The sequence below is a fragment of the Syngnathoides biaculeatus genome, chromosome 17, assembly GCF_019802595.1.
Source record: "Syngnathoides biaculeatus isolate LvHL_M chromosome 17, ASM1980259v1, whole genome shotgun sequence".
Taxonomy (NCBI): Eukaryota; Metazoa; Chordata; class Actinopteri; order Syngnathiformes; family Syngnathidae; genus Syngnathoides; species Syngnathoides biaculeatus.
In genome coordinates, this window is record NC_084656.1 from 15,042,360 (window position 1) to 15,063,352 (window position 20,993).

Here is a 20,993-nt window from a genome sequence, read left to right on the forward strand (position 1 = left end):
ACAAATAATGAGGGAGAATGTATACGGCAAGTCCCGAGGGACAAACCACAGAACCCGTTCACGCCAGTCTTCTCTTAAACGCAAGAATCGGACAGACGCCTGACACTGTATTGTGGCAACAATGGAACAGACTTACAATTGTGGGAAGTACGCACATCAAGCTCGAGAGGCAGTAAGTGAGTCCTCACTCTTTTTCAAACAATTTCACGTAGGCCAAGGGTTGTTCGAGTTATGCTAACACTGTTAGCAAACTTGGCATATGCGTTCAAAACGATCGACACGAGATTGTCAACACTCAATAGGGCTATGAAATATTCTTTCACTGTCTTATTATAGTTTGCCTAAAAATCTTAATGGGCTGTGTGAGGGTAGTAATATTTAACGTTTTCTTGGCGTGCACCGGTTGCCTAGTTACCCTAGTCGAGTGATTGTAATCCATGGTAGTTTGGTGCCCTCTACTGGAATAAAAAATATTGGCGCAAGAGGGAAAACCGTGCAATAGTTAAAATCCCACTTTGGTTGGACCCTCTCTACCAACAATACACACGCAAATGAAGATGGCACGTGCCCATTTGTGTGTTTAACTTGTAATGTAATTCCAGATCCAATGTCGCTTGTATGTCAAGTATTCGACGTGCACGGCCCAAATTTAAAAAAACAAAAACAAAAAACAAAACTGAGTAGAACCTAGTTGCAATAATTTTGTCTTATTTTCATCTAAGGGTACTCACTTTTTATGTAAAGGATAAGAGCATGTTGCCTTCTTCACAAACTCATGGTTTGGGAAAAACTCTGCCATCACCTGAATAATCTTTGAAAACCCTTTAAAATATTACTTAAATGATCTCAATAGCTCAAATAACATAATTATTGTGACCATTTAAAGTTTGGGAGTATGGACTAATTATGGTCTTGGGAAGAAACGGAAAAAAAAGATAAGAACAAAAAGTTGTGTTCCCGGTTAATTCGATCTTCAAACTGTCATAAAATTTTTGCATCTCAATGGATTTTCATGAAATTTCAATGATGACAGCTTGACTAAAGCATTACCATTTGCACTTATCTTAATGAGAATTGCATACAAAGCAACAAATCTGGCGATTTTACCGATTTTGCAATGCGACCAACATTTGCGAGCGTTAAAAAACACAGTGCAAGCGGTCATATCACCTTCATATTTCATTTATGGATCGATAAGTACAAATAAAACATAAGTGAAGTACTTTAGAAAAAAATATATACTTAACCGACAGGTTTTGATCGAGGTTTTAAACGGTTAAAATTGTCGAATAAAAAGTACTACAAACTCTAGCAATTTTAAAAATACAAAATGGAGGTTGTAGAAAGAAACGTCGAGTACGTCATCAGCTTCTGTGTGTTTTGGTGCAGTAATTATGTGTGCGTGTATTTTTATTCTTTATTCTTATTATTTATTTCTCTGTTATTTATTTATTCTAAATTCACACGTACACTCCTCGTACACTCAAAATAGTGACAGACATCGCACTGCAGATTCTTAGAGAAGCACAGTCTGATCCATTGCGCAGTACAATGCTTCGTTGAGACAAAATCTTTAATTCCATCTACTCCCCAACTGATTATGATGCTGAATCGCAGTTAAACGTTGCTGGGACATGGGTGACCTCAAATGTTTCTTTTTTTTTAATTAACTTGAGTGGCAAGGGCTGTAAGTGGTATTCCCAAAACCGAACAGTGCTGTTCAGCTGCACGTAATGCACAAGCCAAAAACAATCACCAAATGATCAAATGTCTTGTGACTTAGAAAATTTTACTGTTACATTTTTATTAAGACAAATAGTAGGTAAAAAGTCCAGGTTCAGAATTCTATAACAGTTTTTAATCCTTTTGTCATTTTTTTTTTTTTTTTTTTACTGATTTCTCACGCCCCTGTTTATTAGGATGATATGAAGATTGAGATGAGGAAAAAGGCTCTTCTTATCCTCATCTATCAACATCTAATGGGACATGGGTCAGTCTTGGGTTTAGTATACTCTGTTAATCTATATTTTAACTCACAGTGCAAGTTAATTACATGAAAAAACAAAAGGAATAATTGATAGTGAAATGTGTCCACCCAACAGCTATCTGGCCACAGCGGCGGCCTTGGAACAGGAGATGAACGGAGGCTTGAAGAAGTTTGAGGTGTGCGAAAATGTCGATTTGGAGATGGTGTTGATGGAGTATGAGAGCTATCACTTCGTCAAGTTCCAGAAGTTTCCCAAACTGATCAAGAAAGTAGTGGAACCAGGTGACACCATCGAACAGAAGTGCCTTGAATCTTGATAAAGTCCAGTTGTGCTTCACCGAGGTCATCTTATCTTTACAGTCCTCTGTCAAGGTGAAAGCAGAAATACGAAAAGTGGTGGAAAAAAGAGGTGCGTGCATGTCGCTTTCTCCAGAATCAATACAAATGCAGGACCTCAACAAAGTAAACGTAGCACAAATGCATAGATCATTTTGGACTATTGATGATTTGATTTTGTGTACGTGTATTTGTGTGCTTCGCCTGTCCTCTTGCTGCCATGAAACTGATACAGCCTCCTTGTGGAATAGTTACAGCTTATTTGATTGTATTTTAAATAAAAAAAAAAAAAAGACATCCTATTACCACCATTTCTCTGCTAGGGTTGCTTCTTCAGCTGCAAAGCCTCTGCCTAAAAGCCAGTTTCCAAACCTTGGTGGGGAATCGAGACAGAACACGTCTGCTCCTGCACAAGCATACGTACGGAATTTATCTATCATTTCAATTCGATTATAACAGATTGATTCATTTTGAAAGACTCTTTTGTGTGTTTTACTCACTAGGGCGATGATTTATTTGGTGTCACTGTTTGCCCCATCGCTTGTGCACAAGCTGGAGGAGCACTCGTGACAAACAAGGTGCTCGTTGTAGCTTGTTTATGGTGTGTTTTTATTTCTTCAGGGGAGCTTTAAATAAAGATGATCAGTTTTGCTTGTGACCTAATATACCCATCAGGTCTCTATTTGAGGCATTTATGTATTAATTTGAGTTGAATTTGGGTGGGGCATCTTTGAGCAGAGGCCAATATTTGTGGAAATACACTATTTTTTTCTCTTCTCTTTTTTTTGTATTTCTTCCCTTCACATGTATCTAAAGCAGAGCAAGTATTCTTCAGTTTGCAAGTCCATATTATTCATTTCACCCGGATGTGTACTAATTCCCGTGCACGCATTTTGTTGTTGGAACAGATCCCTGACAGCTCAGGAGGTAGAGGAGACACTGAGCAGGAGGTAATTACTTTCAATTCCTACAGTATCTAACAGTAATAGAGTACAGTACAGGGGGCCCTTGGTTTGTGACGAGTTCTGTTGCCACGGCTGTGACGCTACACTAAGTTATGCAGATGCAATAGTGGAGTCGAAGCTATTGTAAATATTTGTAAGACCCATACCAACAAAAGATTTCAATGGAAAAACAAGTACGGCAGTAACTAAACTTGCCACCCAATGGTCCCAGTTGTGTAACCCTATTCTTACACTACCGCAATCTCACTTTATGGCACATGAATTTTGGCCGGTAATTTCAATCAAGCAGATTTCAATTTTTACTGCCAAAATGTGATCACTTTGTTAAGTTTGAATGCAGACGAGAGCACATTTAATCGTCGCAAAAACAGTAAACCTGCATAGAGAGACACACGACTCCCACATTTAGGACAGTCAGACCACCTCTCTCTGTTCCTTCCCCTCCTCCTTCCATACACTCCCTCAGAAGGAAAACACCCCTCCTAACCAGAACCATCGTCATTCGGCCCGTGATCGTCTTCTTGATTTCCAGGACTCTTTTGTTCAATACTAGAACCCGTCTGAACACACTGACACTGTCCTAGCCATGGATACTTCCCAGAATACGAGTTACGATGGTCTCATGATCATAGTTTATGGCAGCTAAACTTTAATGAGGAGGCATCGGTTGTTCCCTCAAAAACTGTGTAAATGCTCAGAAAATCATCAAGTCATACTGTTAACCACCTAATTGAGTGGTTTAGTACTAGTCTTCAGTTACCAGCGTGCAGATACTGTATGCCTCCTAGTGGCTATCTGTAGTATAAAGATGCAATTATTATAAATTATTTGCGAGCTATTGATTCTTTTTTCCTTGATTCTTCAAAAGTCAGTAATTTCAGAATCAATACAGTTTGGGCTCCAAAAAAGGAAATAAGCCACACATTTCGTTGTTTGTGCTCAAATTCAAAGAGTGATTGTACTGCCTTTATGGACAGTAAATGAGTAACCGAATAATATTTGTGATGCACAACAGATTGCTGCCTTTTGCAGTCCGAAAATAATAACAATGCTACAAAGTGTCGCCCTTCTTCTAAGTTGAATGTTGTGCTGCGGTGTAGGAGCGACTGCTGAAACCCCTGAGTGGTTTTTCAGGAATGAGCGGCGAAATGACAGAATTCGCCACGATCATCAATAAGGTGATACACACACGCACAATCTATTATCTATTATATTACTGCATATACGATTCTCCACCAGTCATCCCCAAATTATTTTTTCTTTTCTTTTCAAGAAGGGAAGTAAAAATTTACAGATTTTATGTGATTACACAAGTGTGCACACCCTCTTATAACTGGGATCACATTCAAACTTATGATAAATGGGACGTGCCACCATTTGATGTGCCTCTGATTAACCCAAAATACACTTCAGATGTTCGAGTAGGTGATTCATAACATTTTTGCTTTCTTTCAGAGGTCTGATGGTGTTGTGCTAATACTCTTGAACTGTTCATAATTGTGTCCACCTTGTCCAGGCCTAAAGCATAATAATCGCACCATCATGCTTTAAAAGAGGTGTAGTGTTCTTTTGGTGATGAGCATTTTTGTTTGCACCAAAAACACCTTTTGGAATTACAGTAGTGCATGGCCAAAAAGGAACAGTTTCACTTGACCATAACAAGATCCCCTAGTTGCATCTGGAAAAAAATGTGCGACTATTTTATGTGGGTTTCAATCCGAGTAGTTTATTCTGAACACAGCTCCATTACTAGATATATGTGGGGTAGCACATGTGCAAACACTTCAGTTATTTTACTTATTTTGACTTCCTGCTCTCAGAAAGATTGGAAACAATTCAATAAAGTTGTAAAGGTTATAGGCGAGAGTAATACTGGAAAGGATTTTGAAATAATTTTTCTTTGTCTCATTTTTTAATCTCAAATAGCTGGCATTTTGAACATGGACGTGTGTGTGTGTGTGTATATATATATATATATATATATATATATATATATATATATACATATATATATATATTATATCCAGTGTATGTGATACCGCAATACCAAATGCTGTCCACTAGAGCGCAGCAGAAACTTTATCAAGAACGAATTGCAAGGCTCTGTTAATGAAGGCTTAAGTTCTTTCTGCTTCCCTTGTGGAATGTTTCACACTTGAGGACACCTCTTTGTGCCTAATGGCACCATGGCTGTCTGTTTCTCGCTGATACTTCCACACGCATCACTCTTTGTGTTTGTGTGTGTCTTTAAAGGACATCTATTTGCACAACCCCAACGTGAGGTGGGAGGATATCATTGGACTGGAGGATGCAAAGCGATTAGTCAAAGAGGCCGTCGTCTATCCCATTAAGGTGTGCCCACTGCTATTTCAGCCCCGCTCGCCCTTCTTCGATTCTGAATACATCTCCTTTAAAGGCCTGAAAGAGGAGGGGGTCACACCACTCCGTTAGGCTGACATTAAATCCATATGTGGGATAATATGGCAACACGTGCAGAAATTGATAGGGGAATTTCTATACACGCATATCCAGATGTCATGACTTTGACGCTTCTGATAGATGTGATGGCATCCAATCAGGTCGTCTGCATCCTCGTGACATTTACACACCGAGATGGGGACCGATGCGTCTATCTGCTTCCCTGCAGCTTTCCTTTTATTGAATAATGTCCCGCCGCCACATTCTGTCTCCATTACTATTCATTCTTCAGGGTATAAGGTCACTTTGGTGATTCCGCACAGCGTGTTTGTCACCTCCGAATCATATTAATGTATGTATTTGTTAGTGGAAATCCCTCCCCACGCCCCCACCCCACCCCCAATATAACAGAAATATCACCGGCCTTTGCATATGCTCGACTGCGACGCACACGGAAAGTTTTCCCTAATTTGTTTCCTAATTATGAAGCCTTTTGTTCTTTCTAACGTTTGTACTCTTGCTTGTCACAGTATCCCAAGCTCTTTACGGGACTCCTTTCTCCATGGAAGGGCTTGTTACTCTATGGCCCCCCAGGTAAAACAAACAAGTCTCGAACTGAATTATTAACATTAACAGAGAAAATGCTTAATGTTGACCTTTGGACTTCTAATCAGTTAAATAAAGTTTGGAAGATTTTAGGAATTTTCAAAGTTGGAATCTTTCCATCCAGAAAAGCACAAGTGAATGCCAATTTAACATTTAATGGTATTGTTAGAGGCAGCACAGTGGAGTAGCTGGAAAGTGTTGGTCTCACAGTTCTGAGGTCCAGGGTTCGATCCCGGGTCCTCCTGTGTGGAGTTTGCATATTCTCCCTGTGCCTGGGTGGGTTTCCTCCGGGCACTCCGGTTTCCTCCCACATCCCAAATACATGCGACATTAATTGGACACTCTAAATTGCCTCTAGCTGTGATTGTGAATGCGGCTGTTTGTCTCTTTATGCCCTGCAATTGGCTGGCATCCAGTTCAGGGTGTACCCTGCCTTCTGCCCGTTGACAGCTGGGATAGGCTCCAGCACTCCCCGCCACTCTCGTGAGGATAAGCCATGAAGAAAATGGGTGGATGAATGGATGGATGAATAGTCCTCCAAATAATTACTGTAGTCAGAGGAAATAGTGAGAAATACAAGTACTGAGTAACTCATGAGTCATTCCTGATTTGCTGTTTTAGGCTAGTTGTTGTTCAAAGTAATGCAGTTCAGTCTTTCTTAAAAAAAAAAAAATCTCAAGTAAAAAAGTGACCCTCGTGAGGATAAGCGGTGAAGAAAATGGATGGATGGATGGAAGTATCACAGCCAAGAGAAAAAATAGCTTAATCATAAACAAGACATCCATGCAAAATAGATGGCACTTACAATCACACCTCGGGCCAATTTAGAGTGTCAAATAAATTACCCGCAGTTACCAGCATATTCTCACGGAAAGCTTCCAATTTGGAATCTTCCAAAATTCCCTATTCTAATTTCCCATCGAAATTTATCATCGCAGGTACGGGGAAGACCCTGCTGGCCAAGGCGGTGGCTACTGAGTGTAAGACGACCTTCTTCAACATATCAGCATCCAGCATAGTGAGAAAGTGGAGAGGGGACTCGGAAAAACTGGTCAGGGTATGTTCGCCTTCAACAGGCACCAGTCACAACATTAGGTACACCTGCACAATCTGATGAGTTCCAATACACGAGGTCTTCTGAGAGTTGTGAAATATTAACAATTACTCACTGAATGACTTTAACCTCAATCGTCTGTAGATTTTTTTTTTTTAGATGAGTGTATCATGTTGATTATCTATACTTGTGTGTACAAATGTGCTCATCCCACGTTTTAAAACATTGGTATGTTAGGGGTATTAGCTGGAAAATGTCCACATATGTGAATATGTTTGTGACAAAAAAGTTCATTATGTACTCTGTCTCTCAATGGTTGGGCCAGAAAAATTGTGACAAATAGTACAATTGTACACAACAGCAAACTATAAAAATAATTTTTAAAAACCTAGCAGTGTCAATGAGAAATTAATATTACATTTGTAAAATTAGAATATATTTCACAGAGCTCTTTGTATCAGCACTCATATTTTGCAGATTTGACATTTCAATTGACTGCAACATAAAAATGAGACATTTTCTGTCCTTATTTCATGTCAAAAGTTTTTTTTTTAAATATATTTTTTATTTGTTTACAGGTTCTGTTTGATTTGGCACGGTACCATGCCCCCTCCACCATCTTTTTGGATGAGGTGGATTCTATGATGGGCCAGAGAGGAAGCAACATCGTGTAAGCTGTCGCACAAACTCTTCGTATTTATATATCTTAATGTACGGTACGACTTTCATTTTGTTCTGTCTGCCCATCATGGTAATTAAGGCTGTGCAATGTTGCCTTAAAAATGATTTTTTTTTTTTCGTCCTTTTGCTTTACAATTCTAAATGGTGCGTGTGTTTTCAGCGGCGAGCACGAGAGCAGTCGGAGGTTAAAAGCAGAGTTGCTGGTCCAGATGGACGGTGTGTCAAAATCAGAGGACCTTATTTTTGTACTGGCAGCCTCCAATCTGCCTTGGTAATTATCACTGAATGCATGCAAATGTTATAGTTTTATAATATTCAGATGTTGAGGTATGTTTACTTTTCTTCATAAACGGAATTGTGAATTTTGACAAATTGTCTTCTGCAGTATTCTTGAATTTTTTTCCAAATAATCTGTCCTGTTTCCAAGTGGAATAAAGGCACGTCAGTGAGAGAATATCAATCAGTCCTTGTAGATAAAATGGTTGATTCAGGAGAAATATCATTAAATAATTTAAAACTGGAATCTTAAGACATTTGTGACACAATTTTGTCAAAATACCCTTTTCACCTTTTTCGAGTTGGTCTGTTTTTCGGCACTTATACTATCTTAAGTAATTGAACCACTGCTCTCCCAGCCCCGCCTCCTCCCCCTATACCCTCTATGAACTGCCGATTATTTTGTGGAGAGAAAATTGTGCATTATACATGAGAAATTATGGTATATCTGAAGACTAGTGACAGGACCTTGATTTCTGTAACTTGAAATGTCGATACCACAGCTCTGATAGGAAACCAAATGTTCCATACATGAAAGTAATAATCCCTGAAGGTTGAAAGAACAAATGAAAATTGTGACGAAAATTTTTTAGATTTAGTGTCTTTCACTCATTTAAAGTGTATGGTAATTTTGATTGGAAATAGGACACCTCACTCCTTGTTGGCTGTATGAGATCAATAGGGATCTTTCTAGAAATAGAAGACAATAATGACGACGGAACCACCATTGTTTTTCTGTGAGCTTCACATTTGAAAACGTCCCTCCCCCAGGGAACTGGACCACGGCCTGTTAAGAAGACTAGAAAAGAGGATTCTAGTTGGTCTTCCTCCTGCACCGGCCCGCCAGGCCATGATCGCACATTGGCTGCCTCCTAAATCCACAGGAGAGTTGCAACTCAAAGCCGATCTTGACTATCAACTTCTGGCAAATGTAAGTTGGTCCATCTTTATTATATAGTCAAGCTTCTCGAAAGACTCCCATGAAATTGTGCATTTGTTTGGCAGGAGATGAAGGGCTACTCTGGCTCGGATATCCGACTGGTATGTAAGGAGGCTGCAATGAGACAAGCCCGCAAAGTCTTTGAGGCTCTGGAATCAAATCAGGCTGGGAGAACCAAACAAGGTCCGTTCAAAGACATCCACAGCTACAAACATCCTGCATCCCTTAATCGAACTTTCTGTAGAGTTTCATGTGCATTTTAGTTGTGTCAGTGTTGGGGTGTGACTAATTACATGTAAGAAGATGAGGCCATTTTGTTCTAAAATTTATGTAATGTAATCCATTATATTAGTGTGAGAAAGTATGTAATTAAATTACGGACAGATGTCACGTGATGACTGAGGCTTTCATCCTTCTGCAGGAGACGCAGGCATGCTGGCCATGGAGCTCGAAACTGTGACAACGCAAGACTTCCTGGAAGTCTTGGCACACACCAAACCGTCGGTCAGCGGCGTGATGGATAAACACACAGCCTGGGAAAAGGATTTTGAATCCGTCTGATCGACCCTCTTTCCATTCACTCAAAGTTACTGGACATGTTTGGCCTGTTTGGTTCATAAACATTTTACTTGGTGTGCTTTTTTTAAATTCATTTCCAGTTAGAAAGCACAGTGTTTACATGAAAAAAAAGCTAAGCATTTCTCAGCAAGCAGTCATGAAATAATATTGGGACTTTTTATGCACCATTATATGGAAATAGTTAACAGATGAATAGCTGTTTAGCTATTGTCGTCAAATACAAGTGCCTTACTTCAAATGATGTTAGAGTAGGTTCTTAAGGATGTGTTCAACGGCATCTGCAAAAGTATCGCATGTCAGGTGAGGAGGGGGGTTGATTTTATTCTCGTCTCCTTGCCTGTATTTACCTGTGAGATTACATCAGAGGTCTTGTAACTTCAGGTGAAATACTACACAGGGTCACAATATATAACTTATGGTTCAACTTACCAGTTCGAACAAGAATCCCCAGCATTCCTGCACTATGAGCCCCTCCTACGTCATCTCTGGGATCCTGCGAGAGGACAAAGCAACAGTAAACCACCTGTGAAATGGAAGGTGGGATTGAAAGAAAAAAAAACTCAGGTGACGTTAATTGAAGAGAGTATTCTTACATCTCCGATCATGACTCCTTCATCTGGGTTACATCCCAAATCTGCCAGTGCCTACATGCAAAAAAAGTCTTAGACCTACACATTTTATTATGATCCATGAGATCTTTGTAAAACATCCATTTTCTTTGCCGCTTAACCTCATGAGGGTCGCGGGGAGTGCTGGAGCCTATCCCAGCTGTCAATGGGCAGGAGGCGGGATATACCCTGAATTGGTTGCCAGCCAATCGCAGGGCACATGGAGGCAAACAGTCGCACTCTCAATCACACCTGTAGAGTGTCCAATTAATGTTGCACGTTTTTGGGATGTGGGAGGAGAACATGCAAACTCCACACATGCAGGTCTGGGATTGAACCCAAGACCTCAGAACTGAGGCCAACGCTTCTTTGTAAAAAAATGACATAACCACAGTTGGTAGGATGGTGTAACAATGGGTAAACTAAACACTTTGTAAAAGCCTCAAGAGAATGGAAAAACAACCTGTGTGAAAAAAGTTTTCTCAGGCTTTCCCACCACAGTAGCTTTACAGTCTGCGGCATACTCCAGTCCAGTTACAAAGGGCCCAGGGCCGAGGGCCAAACCATCTTTTCTTTTATAGTACCGAGCCTTATGGATTGCGAAGAGAGGAGCGCCATCCAGAATCAGTCTGAGACAAATCACAGAGTACATTAATTACTGTTCCCTAAACCAATCTCTGCAAACACCTGACAAAACAAAGTACTGCATACTAAAATAATCTCAATTTACTCACAAATTGAGTGAAATCTGGGCCTGTTCAGGTACTCATCATATTTATATATGAAATTTATGAACTAGTTTTGGAATCAGAAATCAAGGGTAATGGGTTTTTCCAACTATTGTTGTTTGGTAACACAAAAATGCTTGTAATAGCTCAATGTTATAATTTATGATATGACAAATCTGAAGTTTTGGTACAGATTTGAACAAAAAAAATCATGGAAGTTGATAACGTATGATTTGCCTCCCCGGGCCACATAAAATCAAGCAGTGGGCAAGAGCTGGCCCTCGGGCCTTGAGTTTGACACCTATGTTATATTGCATACCAATCCAGGTTTATTGTAGCTCCTGCCATTTAGTGGGAAAGCTTTTATAACTACCTAGATGCAACAGAAAATTAATAGCACCAGGCACATCCTAAAGGCTGTATCATCACCTGAAAGCCTTGTTCATAGTTTTGTAGTCGAATTGATCAGGAGCGAGCCCGATGACAACAGCATTTGGTTCAGATGTGTCGATACCTGCGAAGTGAATCGAAGCATCATTGACCTTCAGGGTGATTTTTTTTTTTTAAACTAAAACTACTGCTTTAGTGAAATCATTTTTTCACAAGCTGTATCCATGGAGGAAAACATGTTTATTGTCATGTGTACCTTTGAAATCTTCCAGAGCGCTGTCCTCCAGGAGTAGCAATGGTCTGTATTTTGTCTTCTCTAGGAGGCTCCTCGCAGCGCTCAGAGATGTGAAGACCTCATTTTCCTACATGACAGAAATTACAGCACATAAGATAGCAGTCATTAAAGGTCAAGTGTCATGCCTATAAACATTCTAAAATAGATATTGAAATGAAAAATACATATAACATTATTCACTTCAATGTCCATACGAAAAAAATAAATATGAGCAGAGACCGCGTCATCCATGCGAAAAGTTGCGGAAGTGTCATTCGACATCCACGTGGTCGCCATATTGGCTGCATCTACTGTCCATGAGGTCACCCTGGACATTTGCCATTGAAAAAAAAACGCTGTGGCCCCTACTGTGGGACATGCCCCTTCAGACACAGAAGCTCTCTTCGAAGAAGAGAATATCTCACAATCGAGTTAAGTGTCCGGGGCAATAAACCCTATTGTTTAGAGCCATATTTAGATGATATGCGGATAACTTCTAACAACAGACTCCCAGACAGTATGTATAAGCCAGCCTAGCTGAAGCCGTGGTCTGTTGACGAGGAAGCCTTTGCCGGGGAGCATGGCACGGAAGCCATCCGACGCGCACATCGACAAATTTAGCACCCCTGTCATACGTACGCGGATCTTTTGTTACATTATGAGAGACGGATTACGTGGTCCCCCCCAAACTATTATTTTTTTTAGTAGTTGTATACACACCTACCTGTCATTTGGAACCCATGAAGCTCTCGTCCTTTGCACCCATGTAATCAATTTTTCACAACGAACCAGGTCCTTGGAAACTTATGAAGGATGAATCCATCCACCCGAGTGTTCGAGCAATATGCAGCAATGCAACGAGCCGGCAATTGACCACTCCGTGGATATTGCGCAATCCGCGTCACTGACCAATCAGAGGCCAGAGATCTGCATAAACCAAAGCCCGTTTTTGCTCCCGCCATTTTCTCAGACAACATTGCATGGTCCAGTATAGTTTTAGTTAGCGTTTTATCGCGTATTTGGCTTATTTAACAAAAAATATGGTTAAGAGGTGGAGTCACGGACTTTGTAATAGTGACGACAGGTATCCTGAAAGGCTAGTTGGTGGAGTTCGATTCGTACCCTTTCCAAAACCGAAGACCCAGTACGAAAAATGCCTTTGATGGGTCAAACTTTGTGGAAGACCGCATCATCAACTAAATCCATCTAATATCAACCGGAACACGTTTGCACGAAGGTATGCCCTATATTTGATTTTCAATACATGTCTCGTATAAATGAATTCAAAGTTCTTCGCTAGCATAACACTGCTGCGTGTGAACAATTGACACACTTATTCTTTGTTGAGCGATATTTAGCGATGATCGGACTGCACAAACGTGTCGCTTTCTTGCTGGCTGGCGGCCGAAGCTTAACCAGACTGTGTTTGAACGAAGGTATGCCCTATATTTGATTTTCAATACATGTCTCGTATAAATGAATTCAAAGTTCTTCGCTAGCATAACACTGCTGCGTGTGAACAATTGACACACTTATTCTTTGTTGAGCGATATTTAGCGATGATCGGACTGCACAAACGTGTCGCTTTCTTGCTGGCTGGCGGCCGAAGCTTAACCAGACTGTGTTTGCACGAAGATATGCCCTAAATTTGATTTTTAATACACGTCTCGTTTAAATGAATGAGACGTTCTTTGCTAGCATAACACCGCTGCGTGTGAACGATTGACACACTTATTCTTTGTTGAGCGATATTTAGCGATGATCGGCCTGCACAAACGTATTGATCTCTTGCTGGCTCGCGGCCGAAGCTTAACCAGATTGTGTTTGCACGAAGATATGCCCTAAATTTGATTTTTAATACACGTCTCGTATAAATGAATGAGACGTTCTCCGCTAGCATAACATTGCTACGTGTGAATGATTGAATGAAATCAGAAGCATGGCGTCTCTCTCAGTTAAGAATGTATTGTATTTAGAATCTATAATATATCGTTGATTTAAATGAAATCAGAAGCATGGAGTCTGTCTCAGTTCAGAATGTATTGTATTGTATTTGCTATTTTTATTGTTTGTCTTACGTCAGCGCATGTGGCGTGACGTCACTTCAGGAGGCGTGGTTCAGTGCCCTGTACGGAGGGGTCAATTTGGCTAACACGAAGGAACAACGAGCTACCTTCCTGCAGGTAAAACTAATACAAAGAAACGAGTCCGCTTGAGCGCGCTCTTGCCTCCAACGTCACTTCCTGCTTCTTGTCGAAAACAAATCCCTCGAGAGGATTTTCATGTCAAAATCATGTTTTGTGGTGAAAAAAAAGGATGGGTCCATACCGCCTGACGTTTTTTTTTCCATTAATAACATACTAAAAATCATCCATTTCATGACACTTGACCTTTAAATAGGTTATTTAGCACCAATTCACAGACGCTCTTCCAAGGGACTTTACTAATTGAACAGGTCAAGTACCACACTCTTTATACATTACGTAGTACATATTGCAAATGGTGAAAGAGGCAAAGAAGAAACCTCAAACAGAACCCAGGCTCTGTGGGGTAACCTTCAGCCATCCCTGGTTGGTTTGGGATTGAGAGAGAGAGTCAAGGGACAGACGGTAGGTAGACATTTACAAAGAATGACTCTGAGGGACGCATAGTCTGATACAGTAAATGTTTGATTTTGTCACGAAAAATACAGTCAATACTATTTTGTGAACAGCCTGATTTTTTGTTTCATAAAAACAACAATACACAATAGACATGAATTGTATAGAAATAAAATCTGTTATAGAGATTGTGTTCTTTACTAACTTTTAAGTACATTACTGTTATTATGAATATAACTGTGGTCAATCACAACAGAATAATTATTTTTTTTTTTGTTTGTTTTTTTTTTTACCTGGAGATCAAAATTGAGCCGTTGCAGCCTTTCCAGCAAGTTCTTCTTACTCTCTTTGGTTGTGTTGGTCACAAACTTGATGGCAACAGACGTCTGCCGTAACCTAACAACATCCAAAAACAAAACACTGAGTTGACAACCTGGTCCTCATTCAGATAGCGGTCCCCCCCCGAAAATCTCCACACCTGGAGAGGGCATCCTGCGCCCCAGGCACCGCTGTGTCTTCTATGTGCAGAGTTCCACTCAAGTCAATGAGGACGGCCTTTAAAGCACGTCTGCTTGCCATTCTTGTCACCTGCAAGAGAAAAAAACGAGAGCGTGAACCAGGGAGGGGGCAGGCTATCTTTAAAAAATACTGTATATATCAACAATATTGTACACCAATGGTTGGCAAAATATGGCCCATGACTCACTGAGCATTTACATTATGATGAGTCCTCTAAAGTAGATTAAATATATTTGTTCTATACAAATAATTTCATCTTGTTAACGCTATTGTTAATATTTTTTTATATTTTTAATGTAAGTATATTACAATTAAATTAATTACATTTTCTTTAGTTTTTTATACAAGTATTTGTCAAGAATGCTTTTTTCTTCATTGAAAAGCAGTAACATACAGTATTTGCATCAAAGATTGTGTACTTTATATTATTCTAAGTAAAAGAAATTAACGAATAGAACATGTAATAATCCTGAATGTTTAAAGGGCTCATTTCCATCTGCTTTCCATCCTTTCATAAAAGCTACTTGGCCTTCAGTCAGGGTATGATTTGTTAAACTGATAAAAAAAAAATAAAGTCCACAGTAAATGGAGCTTTGGACATGTTTTAAAGCTGCCTGAATCGTTTTTTAAATAGATTATAATCATAATTCACGCCACAATTGGAAAAATTGATCAGATTACTGTTTTATTCAAACCTAAATCAGCAGAGGATTAATGACCAGTTTGTCCTAAAAATGGTTGGTGCCCTGCCTCGAATGCAAATTTTTTAGATGGGGTGGGGGTAATTTATTAGAAGTTAATCATGATCCCCTATTATTATTTAGACATGCTTGGATTTTTTTTGTCATTTAGTTATCATTTTGGGTGGACTTACTTAAGCATCTGATGCGTTTCGTATTTGTAATTTGGATTTAGCTCAGTTAAGAACTGGAATCCAAGCGTATGTCTGTCTGTGCATGTGTGTGTTGATAAGGAAATTATGTTTTGCATTAAACTTTGCAATTCAACACACTTCTTTTATTGTTAATCTGTTGATCCGTTTATTTTATTGCGAATGGTTACAAAATGAATATTGCATGAATATCCAGTGAAAATGAGTAAATGTTGTTGTTGAGATCATGTAATTCCCCTCAAGGGATAATAAAGTATATGCAAAATAATAATGATATGTATCATGTACAGTAGTCATATGCTAGTGGTTTAGAACTGCAATTAATCTAATCATAATTCATTTTAGTCATTATAAAAATCCTAACCCTAATAACGACGTAATTTACGATAGGAATTCTAACTGATGGGAGACGTTTTTGTGTCGACACGTAGTTGTAAAAGACACAAATTGACATACTTTAGAGGAGTGAAATCTTCTGAAGACGCTTAATTTGCTCACCTTTGAGGGAAAAGCTCAATGACTGCTCCTGGTTCCAGTTCGAGTCTTTATCTTTGGCGTACTGAAGGTAGGGTTCTCACTGCTTCTTGCTCGGTACTGCCCCCACCCGTTCAAATGTGTAATTTTAGTCTATGACACGTAGCTCCATCGCCATTTGTATTTTATTTTAAAAAAAATATTATTTTTAAGAAACACAACCCCGCTTTGTGATTTGACTTCATTTCCACCACATTTCTGGCCCGTAATCATTTAAGAGGGTTATCCTTAACCACTTAATCAGTCATTATTACAATGATAGAGGGGAAAAAAATAAAAACATATGTCCCCCATTTCTCTAACAACTAACAGACGTATCGCATTAATGGTTCGTTTATTACGGTATTAGCATAAAGGCTCAACCTTGTCGTGACATGATGCCAGTAAGCACGGTGACAAATCCTCTTTTCATGTTACCCCTTCATCGTGAATACATGTTTTTTTTCCCCCAGTTGTTTTTGTGTAGATACACCATTTGCATTTTACATTAGATATGAAAAACATGTTCAAGATTTATCTGTCTGAAGGCTGTTTTGAGAGTACTCTACCCAAAATATACTAATCTTCCATTTATGTTTTAATCCCTTTATATTTTGTCTTAAATCTACACCTGTTTAGGGAAAATTCAATTCACTTTATTGAACCTTAAACTGTCTTGTTTTGTTTTTAAAGTTGGTGGCTTGTTATGATTCCAGACTGATGTCACAAATTATAGATATAGCTATTTGGAAAAAGCATAAATGAATGTATCAACATAATAATGTATACACTACCTCAGTATTAATAGTTTTCAGCTATTTTTCAATTGATTCATATCATACAAACTAAACATCACACTTCAAGCTGTGAATTGCAAACATGCATGCAAAGATAGCCTGTGATCACTGACAGATATTATCATAAAACCAAAGCTCAATGCAGCCTAATCACAGATTAAATTGACATTTGCAGGGAACATCCCCCCTGATAAACATATGCTTTCAATTCTCGCAGAGCCGCATTTATTCACCCTCATTATTTTAGGATCAAATTTGGTTAATAATAACATTTGCTGAGATCAAGAGGCAAGGAAACGGTGATAATTCACAGCATATGGGGATTATTATAGAAGTGGAGCTGTGGGGCGGGGGTGGTGGGCAGATGAGTAGCGCAAGAGAACTGTGTCAACATTTATTATACGGAGGTGAAAAAAAAATGAAAGGAAAACATTTTTTGGATTATGACAATAATAACAGAGCAACAAGAGAAGTGAAAAACATAAATGCAACATTGTTTTCATACATTTGGGGCTCATCCGAGAAGCCAATCAAGAGTTGCAATATGAATTGTAGTTACAAGCATCTCATCAGTGTAGCCACTTGGCGACTGTTATGCACTATAACATGAAAACATACTTATAAAAGATGTAGCTCAACTGAAGGAATCTGTTATTGTTTTCTTAAATGGGAGACAACACTCTTTCCACTCAAATGTGAAATGTGCATGTGTGTGTGTGTTCCTTGGACCTCCATCTTGAGATTGATACTTGAGCCTGTGGACCGCTCGTCACCCAAAAAGCAACAGCAGGACAATGGAAGCTGTATTCACTATTATAAGAGGCACTAAAAAACAAACAAACAAACAAACAAGTAAACAGGGAAAACAGAGCTAAGTCAAAGTCACTGAAACATTCACAAGAAAATTATAAAAATGTGTTCATTTCATTACTTGCATTTAAACATCAAACAAAAACAAAGCACTTTTCAGATTTTTTTCCTGCCTAATTTCATGATTTAAAATGTTGGTGCAATATTGCAATTTCTTGACATGGTACACAATAGGCCAGGGGTGCCCAGACTTTTTTACCCCAAGATCTACTTTTCAAGCAGCCAGCCTCTTGCAAGGTACCGTGGGTTGTGATGATGCTTCCAAACCGTTTTAAGGTTAATGTTATGTTGCTTCCTATATTTAAAATACAGAATTAGCTTTTTGTGCACTGTATTGGCTGTGCTTTCATCCTGGATCAGGCTGTGCCAAGGTAGAATTTTGACATTATACAGCATCTCATTCTGCACTTTCTACTTTGTCTTGAGACCAGATCTTTCCCACTCGGAAAAGAGGAAAATCTCATCCAGTTTAACCATTTTTTCTTTGATTATTCACATACTCTGACAGTCATTGCATCTTAAAACAACAGGATTTCTTTTTTTTAACTTTCTCCATTAATATCGAAAGTAAACATAAGTAGCATGTCTAGCTCGTCTTTGCTCTACGTTGCCCAGACTGTGTCAACTAAAGCAGCGGTGGTGGACGCTGTCATTATAAGACATATTGATGGGCTGCGCAAGTACTCTACATTTGTAATTATGAGTGTATGTCTTTAAAAGCGGGGGGAGGGGGCTGTAAGGTGAGTGTGGCGGAGCAGTGGTCATTGCTAGAGAAAGTTCCGTGTGTCGCCTAAAAGAAACCAGTCCTGAAAATCTTTTCATTTTTGACAGTACCTATGTGAATTGTGGCATTGGATGTAACAACTAGTCATCCCTCACTCATTGAATCACATTGCAAAATGCCACAAACTGAATAGCTGTATGTTTTACTTTCAATTTGCAGTGGAGTATTTTTTTTTTGCGCACAACACAGAATGTCTGCGAAGAGACTGCATCAGCGGTGCACAATTGCCCACGCGCGCAGTTTAGAGGGAACATTGGCTGACGTCTTTTTTTTTTTTTTTTGCACGCCGTCCCATGATCAACGCATTGAGCACTCCTGCAATAGGCTGTAGGATCCACTCATGAAAATTCTAAAAATGAAAAAATTAGAGTGATTGTAATCTTAAAAATAAAGTATGAAGTGGATCGATAAAATATTAAGGGTTTTTTTTTTTATTAAGTAGGTTTTCCATAAGATTCTGTTAATGTTTGTGTGTGTCAAATGGATGTATGGAACCGACCTCTCATGACAGTTCGCACTGAGCGGATGAGATTGAGGACCTGGGCTTTGATTCCCGGGTCGTCTCCAAAACCTGTAACGCCCTGGTCGACACCTGAACCAACTAGAGAGAGACGGATGAAAATGCATTGAGATGGTACAATGCATGAAGCATGAGCCAGCACTGATCCATCACACATACACGCACACACACAATGGTCACAGCATTATTTATCTCTTACACCAATGAGATCAAATACAAAAGTTGACTTTAAAGAAATAATCGTCATTTATAGTGAGATATACGATCAACAAGTGTTTGTGGAGGTAACAGGTGAGTGTAAAATATTAGAAACTACCCTCAGAAAAATGCATAGCATGTTTACACCACTGTCATTGATATTCTGTCAACTACTATACCAAAAATAAAAAAAACAAGGCAATAAGATGCACAGAGCACACGTCATAAGTGGGCTTGTGGTGTTTTGCAATATTTTTTTTGCATTAAAAACTGATCAATCACGCTTTTTGCATGTGTACAGTATTCCAAACAAAAGCAAAATGTATCTTTCCCCTCATTGGAGATGGGCAACCCTAGTGTGACATTCATTTCTGGCAAGCACATTTCAAATACGTTTACCACAAGAACGACTGAACACTTACTTTTTCTGAGAAACCTTTCTTCGTGCAACACAGCGATGGCGTTTGTGCACAGAATAGCGGTCTGGATGAGAGAATAGAGCGTCAACGCCATGCTGGCAACTTTTTTTCCTTTCTTTGCTGCCACTCCTGTTGAACTAGGGAGGGTGCCGTAAATGAGTAGAAGATGGCGTACAAACGAAAGTGTCGTAAATTGCACATGTCTGAAAACATCATCGTTCCCCCCCCTCCCCACAAAAACGTGGATTTCCTGTTTTAGACTTTCACATTCGTAAGCGTTTCACCCCTTTTTGCTCGAACTGCATCAAATTATTCATTGTTGGCAGTGATTGTTTATTTGACATTCAACTGGATTTCTTTTCAATTAATCACTTCAACATTTCTTATAATGAGCAATCCCAACGTTGTTTATAGTCTTTTAATTTACACATACAATAAATCATAGAGAGCGGGAACATAGGTTATTTAAATACATCTGCAGTTTATAATTATAACATCTTTCTCGGGTAATGGCAACGTTCTCCATTCATTTGGTCCAACCTATAAACAAGATGGCGGCGTTTTCATTTCACACTTTGTGACATCGACAACAACATCTTCATTTTCTCTTTGTAATAAATAATCCTATTTTTATGGTCAGGGGTTTAGGCCCAATACCGAAATGAAAATAACAAACACATTAAAATAGACTGTGATGATGAATACACTCACACAGCGCATATGTACAATTGTTCTTGGGATATTTTACAAGTTCAATATTTACAAATTATGTCCATTCAGCATCAGCCAGAATCACAAACCAATCGAAAAGGCAGCATACCGATCACCTCTGGGTGAAAGTAAAGCCTTTCATGATTTTTTTTTCCAAATATTTTAAAAAGTATCTGGCAAAATGTGTGCAAAATAAAAAAAAGTACCCATTATGATACTTAACCGCAGAATACTTTATGACAATATGACAAATAATGTTCTCTTTGAGGTAACATTTCCTGCATGTTAAGGATGAATAGGTTCACAGTAAATAATGGCCGCTTTACAA

General features: G+C 39.1%; 3 protein-coding genes across 5 annotated transcripts; 1 reads left to right on the forward strand and 2 right to left on the reverse strand.

Annotated features, from left to right (window-relative positions):
- The first annotated feature begins 31 nt into the window (after nucleotides 1-31).
- On the forward strand, nucleotides 32-10,041 carry katnal2 (katanin p60 subunit A-like 2). 2 transcript variants are annotated; one of them, XM_061800789.1, is made up of 16 exons: nucleotides 32-176; nucleotides 1,920-1,990; nucleotides 2,103-2,269; nucleotides 2,348-2,396; nucleotides 2,647-2,743; nucleotides 2,827-2,901; nucleotides 3,232-3,273; nucleotides 4,389-4,466; nucleotides 5,542-5,640; nucleotides 6,237-6,300; nucleotides 7,251-7,369; nucleotides 7,945-8,036; nucleotides 8,208-8,318; nucleotides 9,095-9,254; nucleotides 9,329-9,446; nucleotides 9,685-10,041. In XM_061800789.1, the coding sequence occupies exons 2-16, from the start codon at nucleotides 1,926-1,928 to the stop codon at nucleotides 9,822-9,824; spliced, it is 1,476 nt and encodes a 491-aa protein (XP_061656773.1). In that variant the 5' UTR covers nucleotides 32-176; nucleotides 1,920-1,925; the 3' UTR covers nucleotides 9,825-10,041. The 2 variants fall into 2 exon arrangements, with proteins under 2 accessions (XP_061656773.1, XP_061656772.1); XM_061800788.1 differs by having other exon boundaries at nucleotides 32-172; nucleotides 9,685-10,040.
- On the reverse strand, nucleotides 2,212-16,482 carry hdhd2 (haloacid dehalogenase-like hydrolase domain containing 2). 2 transcript variants are annotated; one of them, XM_061800793.1, is made up of 10 exons: nucleotides 16,352-16,482; nucleotides 14,921-15,030; nucleotides 14,736-14,838; nucleotides 11,825-11,930; nucleotides 11,608-11,692; nucleotides 10,914-11,079; nucleotides 10,436-10,486; nucleotides 10,272-10,335; nucleotides 10,075-10,189; nucleotides 2,212-2,351 (listed from the first exon to the last, which is right to left on the reverse strand). In XM_061800793.1, exons 2-9 carry the CDS (start codon nucleotides 15,019-15,021, stop codon nucleotides 10,086-10,088), a joined length of 780 nt encoding a protein of 259 aa, XP_061656777.1. In that variant the 5' UTR covers nucleotides 15,022-15,030; nucleotides 16,352-16,482; the 3' UTR covers nucleotides 2,212-2,351; nucleotides 10,075-10,085. The 2 variants fall into 2 exon arrangements, with proteins under 2 accessions (XP_061656777.1, XP_061656778.1); XM_061800794.1 differs by lacking the exon at nucleotides 16,352-16,482 and adding an exon at nucleotides 16,310-16,349.
- Nucleotides 16,483-17,543: 1,061 nt separating this feature from the next.
- Nucleotides 17,544-20,123, reverse strand: ier3ip1 (immediate early response 3 interacting protein 1). Its single transcript, XM_061800798.1, has 3 exons — nucleotides 19,958-20,123; nucleotides 19,317-19,418; nucleotides 17,544-17,988 (listed from the first exon to the last, which is right to left on the reverse strand). Exons 1-3 carry the CDS (start codon nucleotides 20,046-20,048, stop codon nucleotides 17,933-17,935), a joined length of 249 nt encoding a protein of 82 aa, XP_061656782.1. The 5' UTR covers nucleotides 20,049-20,123; the 3' UTR covers nucleotides 17,544-17,932.
- Between the last annotated feature and the right edge of the window lie 870 nt (nucleotides 20,124-20,993).

Bases quoted from the DNA above. Each gene is read 5' to 3' on its own strand.
- katnal2 (XM_061800788.1), top strand. From the start codon at position 122: ATGGAACAGACTTACAATTGTGGGAAGTACGCACATCAAGCTCGAGAG. The intron at 4,467-5,541 runs GTGATACACACA...GTGTCTTTAAAG, and splicing joins TCGCCACGATCATCAATAAG to GACATCTATTTGCACAACCC. The intron at 7,370-7,944 runs GTATGTTCGCCT...ATTTGTTTACAG, and splicing joins ACTCGGAAAAACTGGTCAGG to GTTCTGTTTGATTTGGCACG.
- hdhd2 (XM_061800793.1), bottom strand. From the start codon at position 15,021: ATGGCAAGCAGACGTGCTTTAAAGGCCGTCCTCATTGACTTGAGTGGA. The intron at 10,487-10,913 runs GTTGTTTTTCCA...TTTTGCATGTAG, and splicing joins AGAAAACTTTTTTCACACAG to GCACTGGCAGATTTGGGATG. The intron at 10,190-10,271 runs GTAAGTTGAACC...GTAATCTCACAG, and splicing joins GGGGATTCTTGTTCGAACTG to GTAAATACAGGCAAGGAGAC.
- ier3ip1 (XM_061800798.1), bottom strand. From the start codon at position 20,048: ATGGCGTTGACGCTCTATTCTCTCATCCAGACCGCTATTCTGTGCACA. The intron at 19,419-19,957 runs GTAAGTGTTCAG...GTCTCTCTCTAG, and splicing joins AGAAAGGTTTCTCAGAAAAA to TTGGTTCAGGTGTCGACCAG. The intron at 17,989-19,316 runs GTCGGTTCCATA...TTTGTTTTTTAG, and splicing joins AGTGCGAACTGTCATGAGAG to TGCCTCTTATAATAGTGAAT.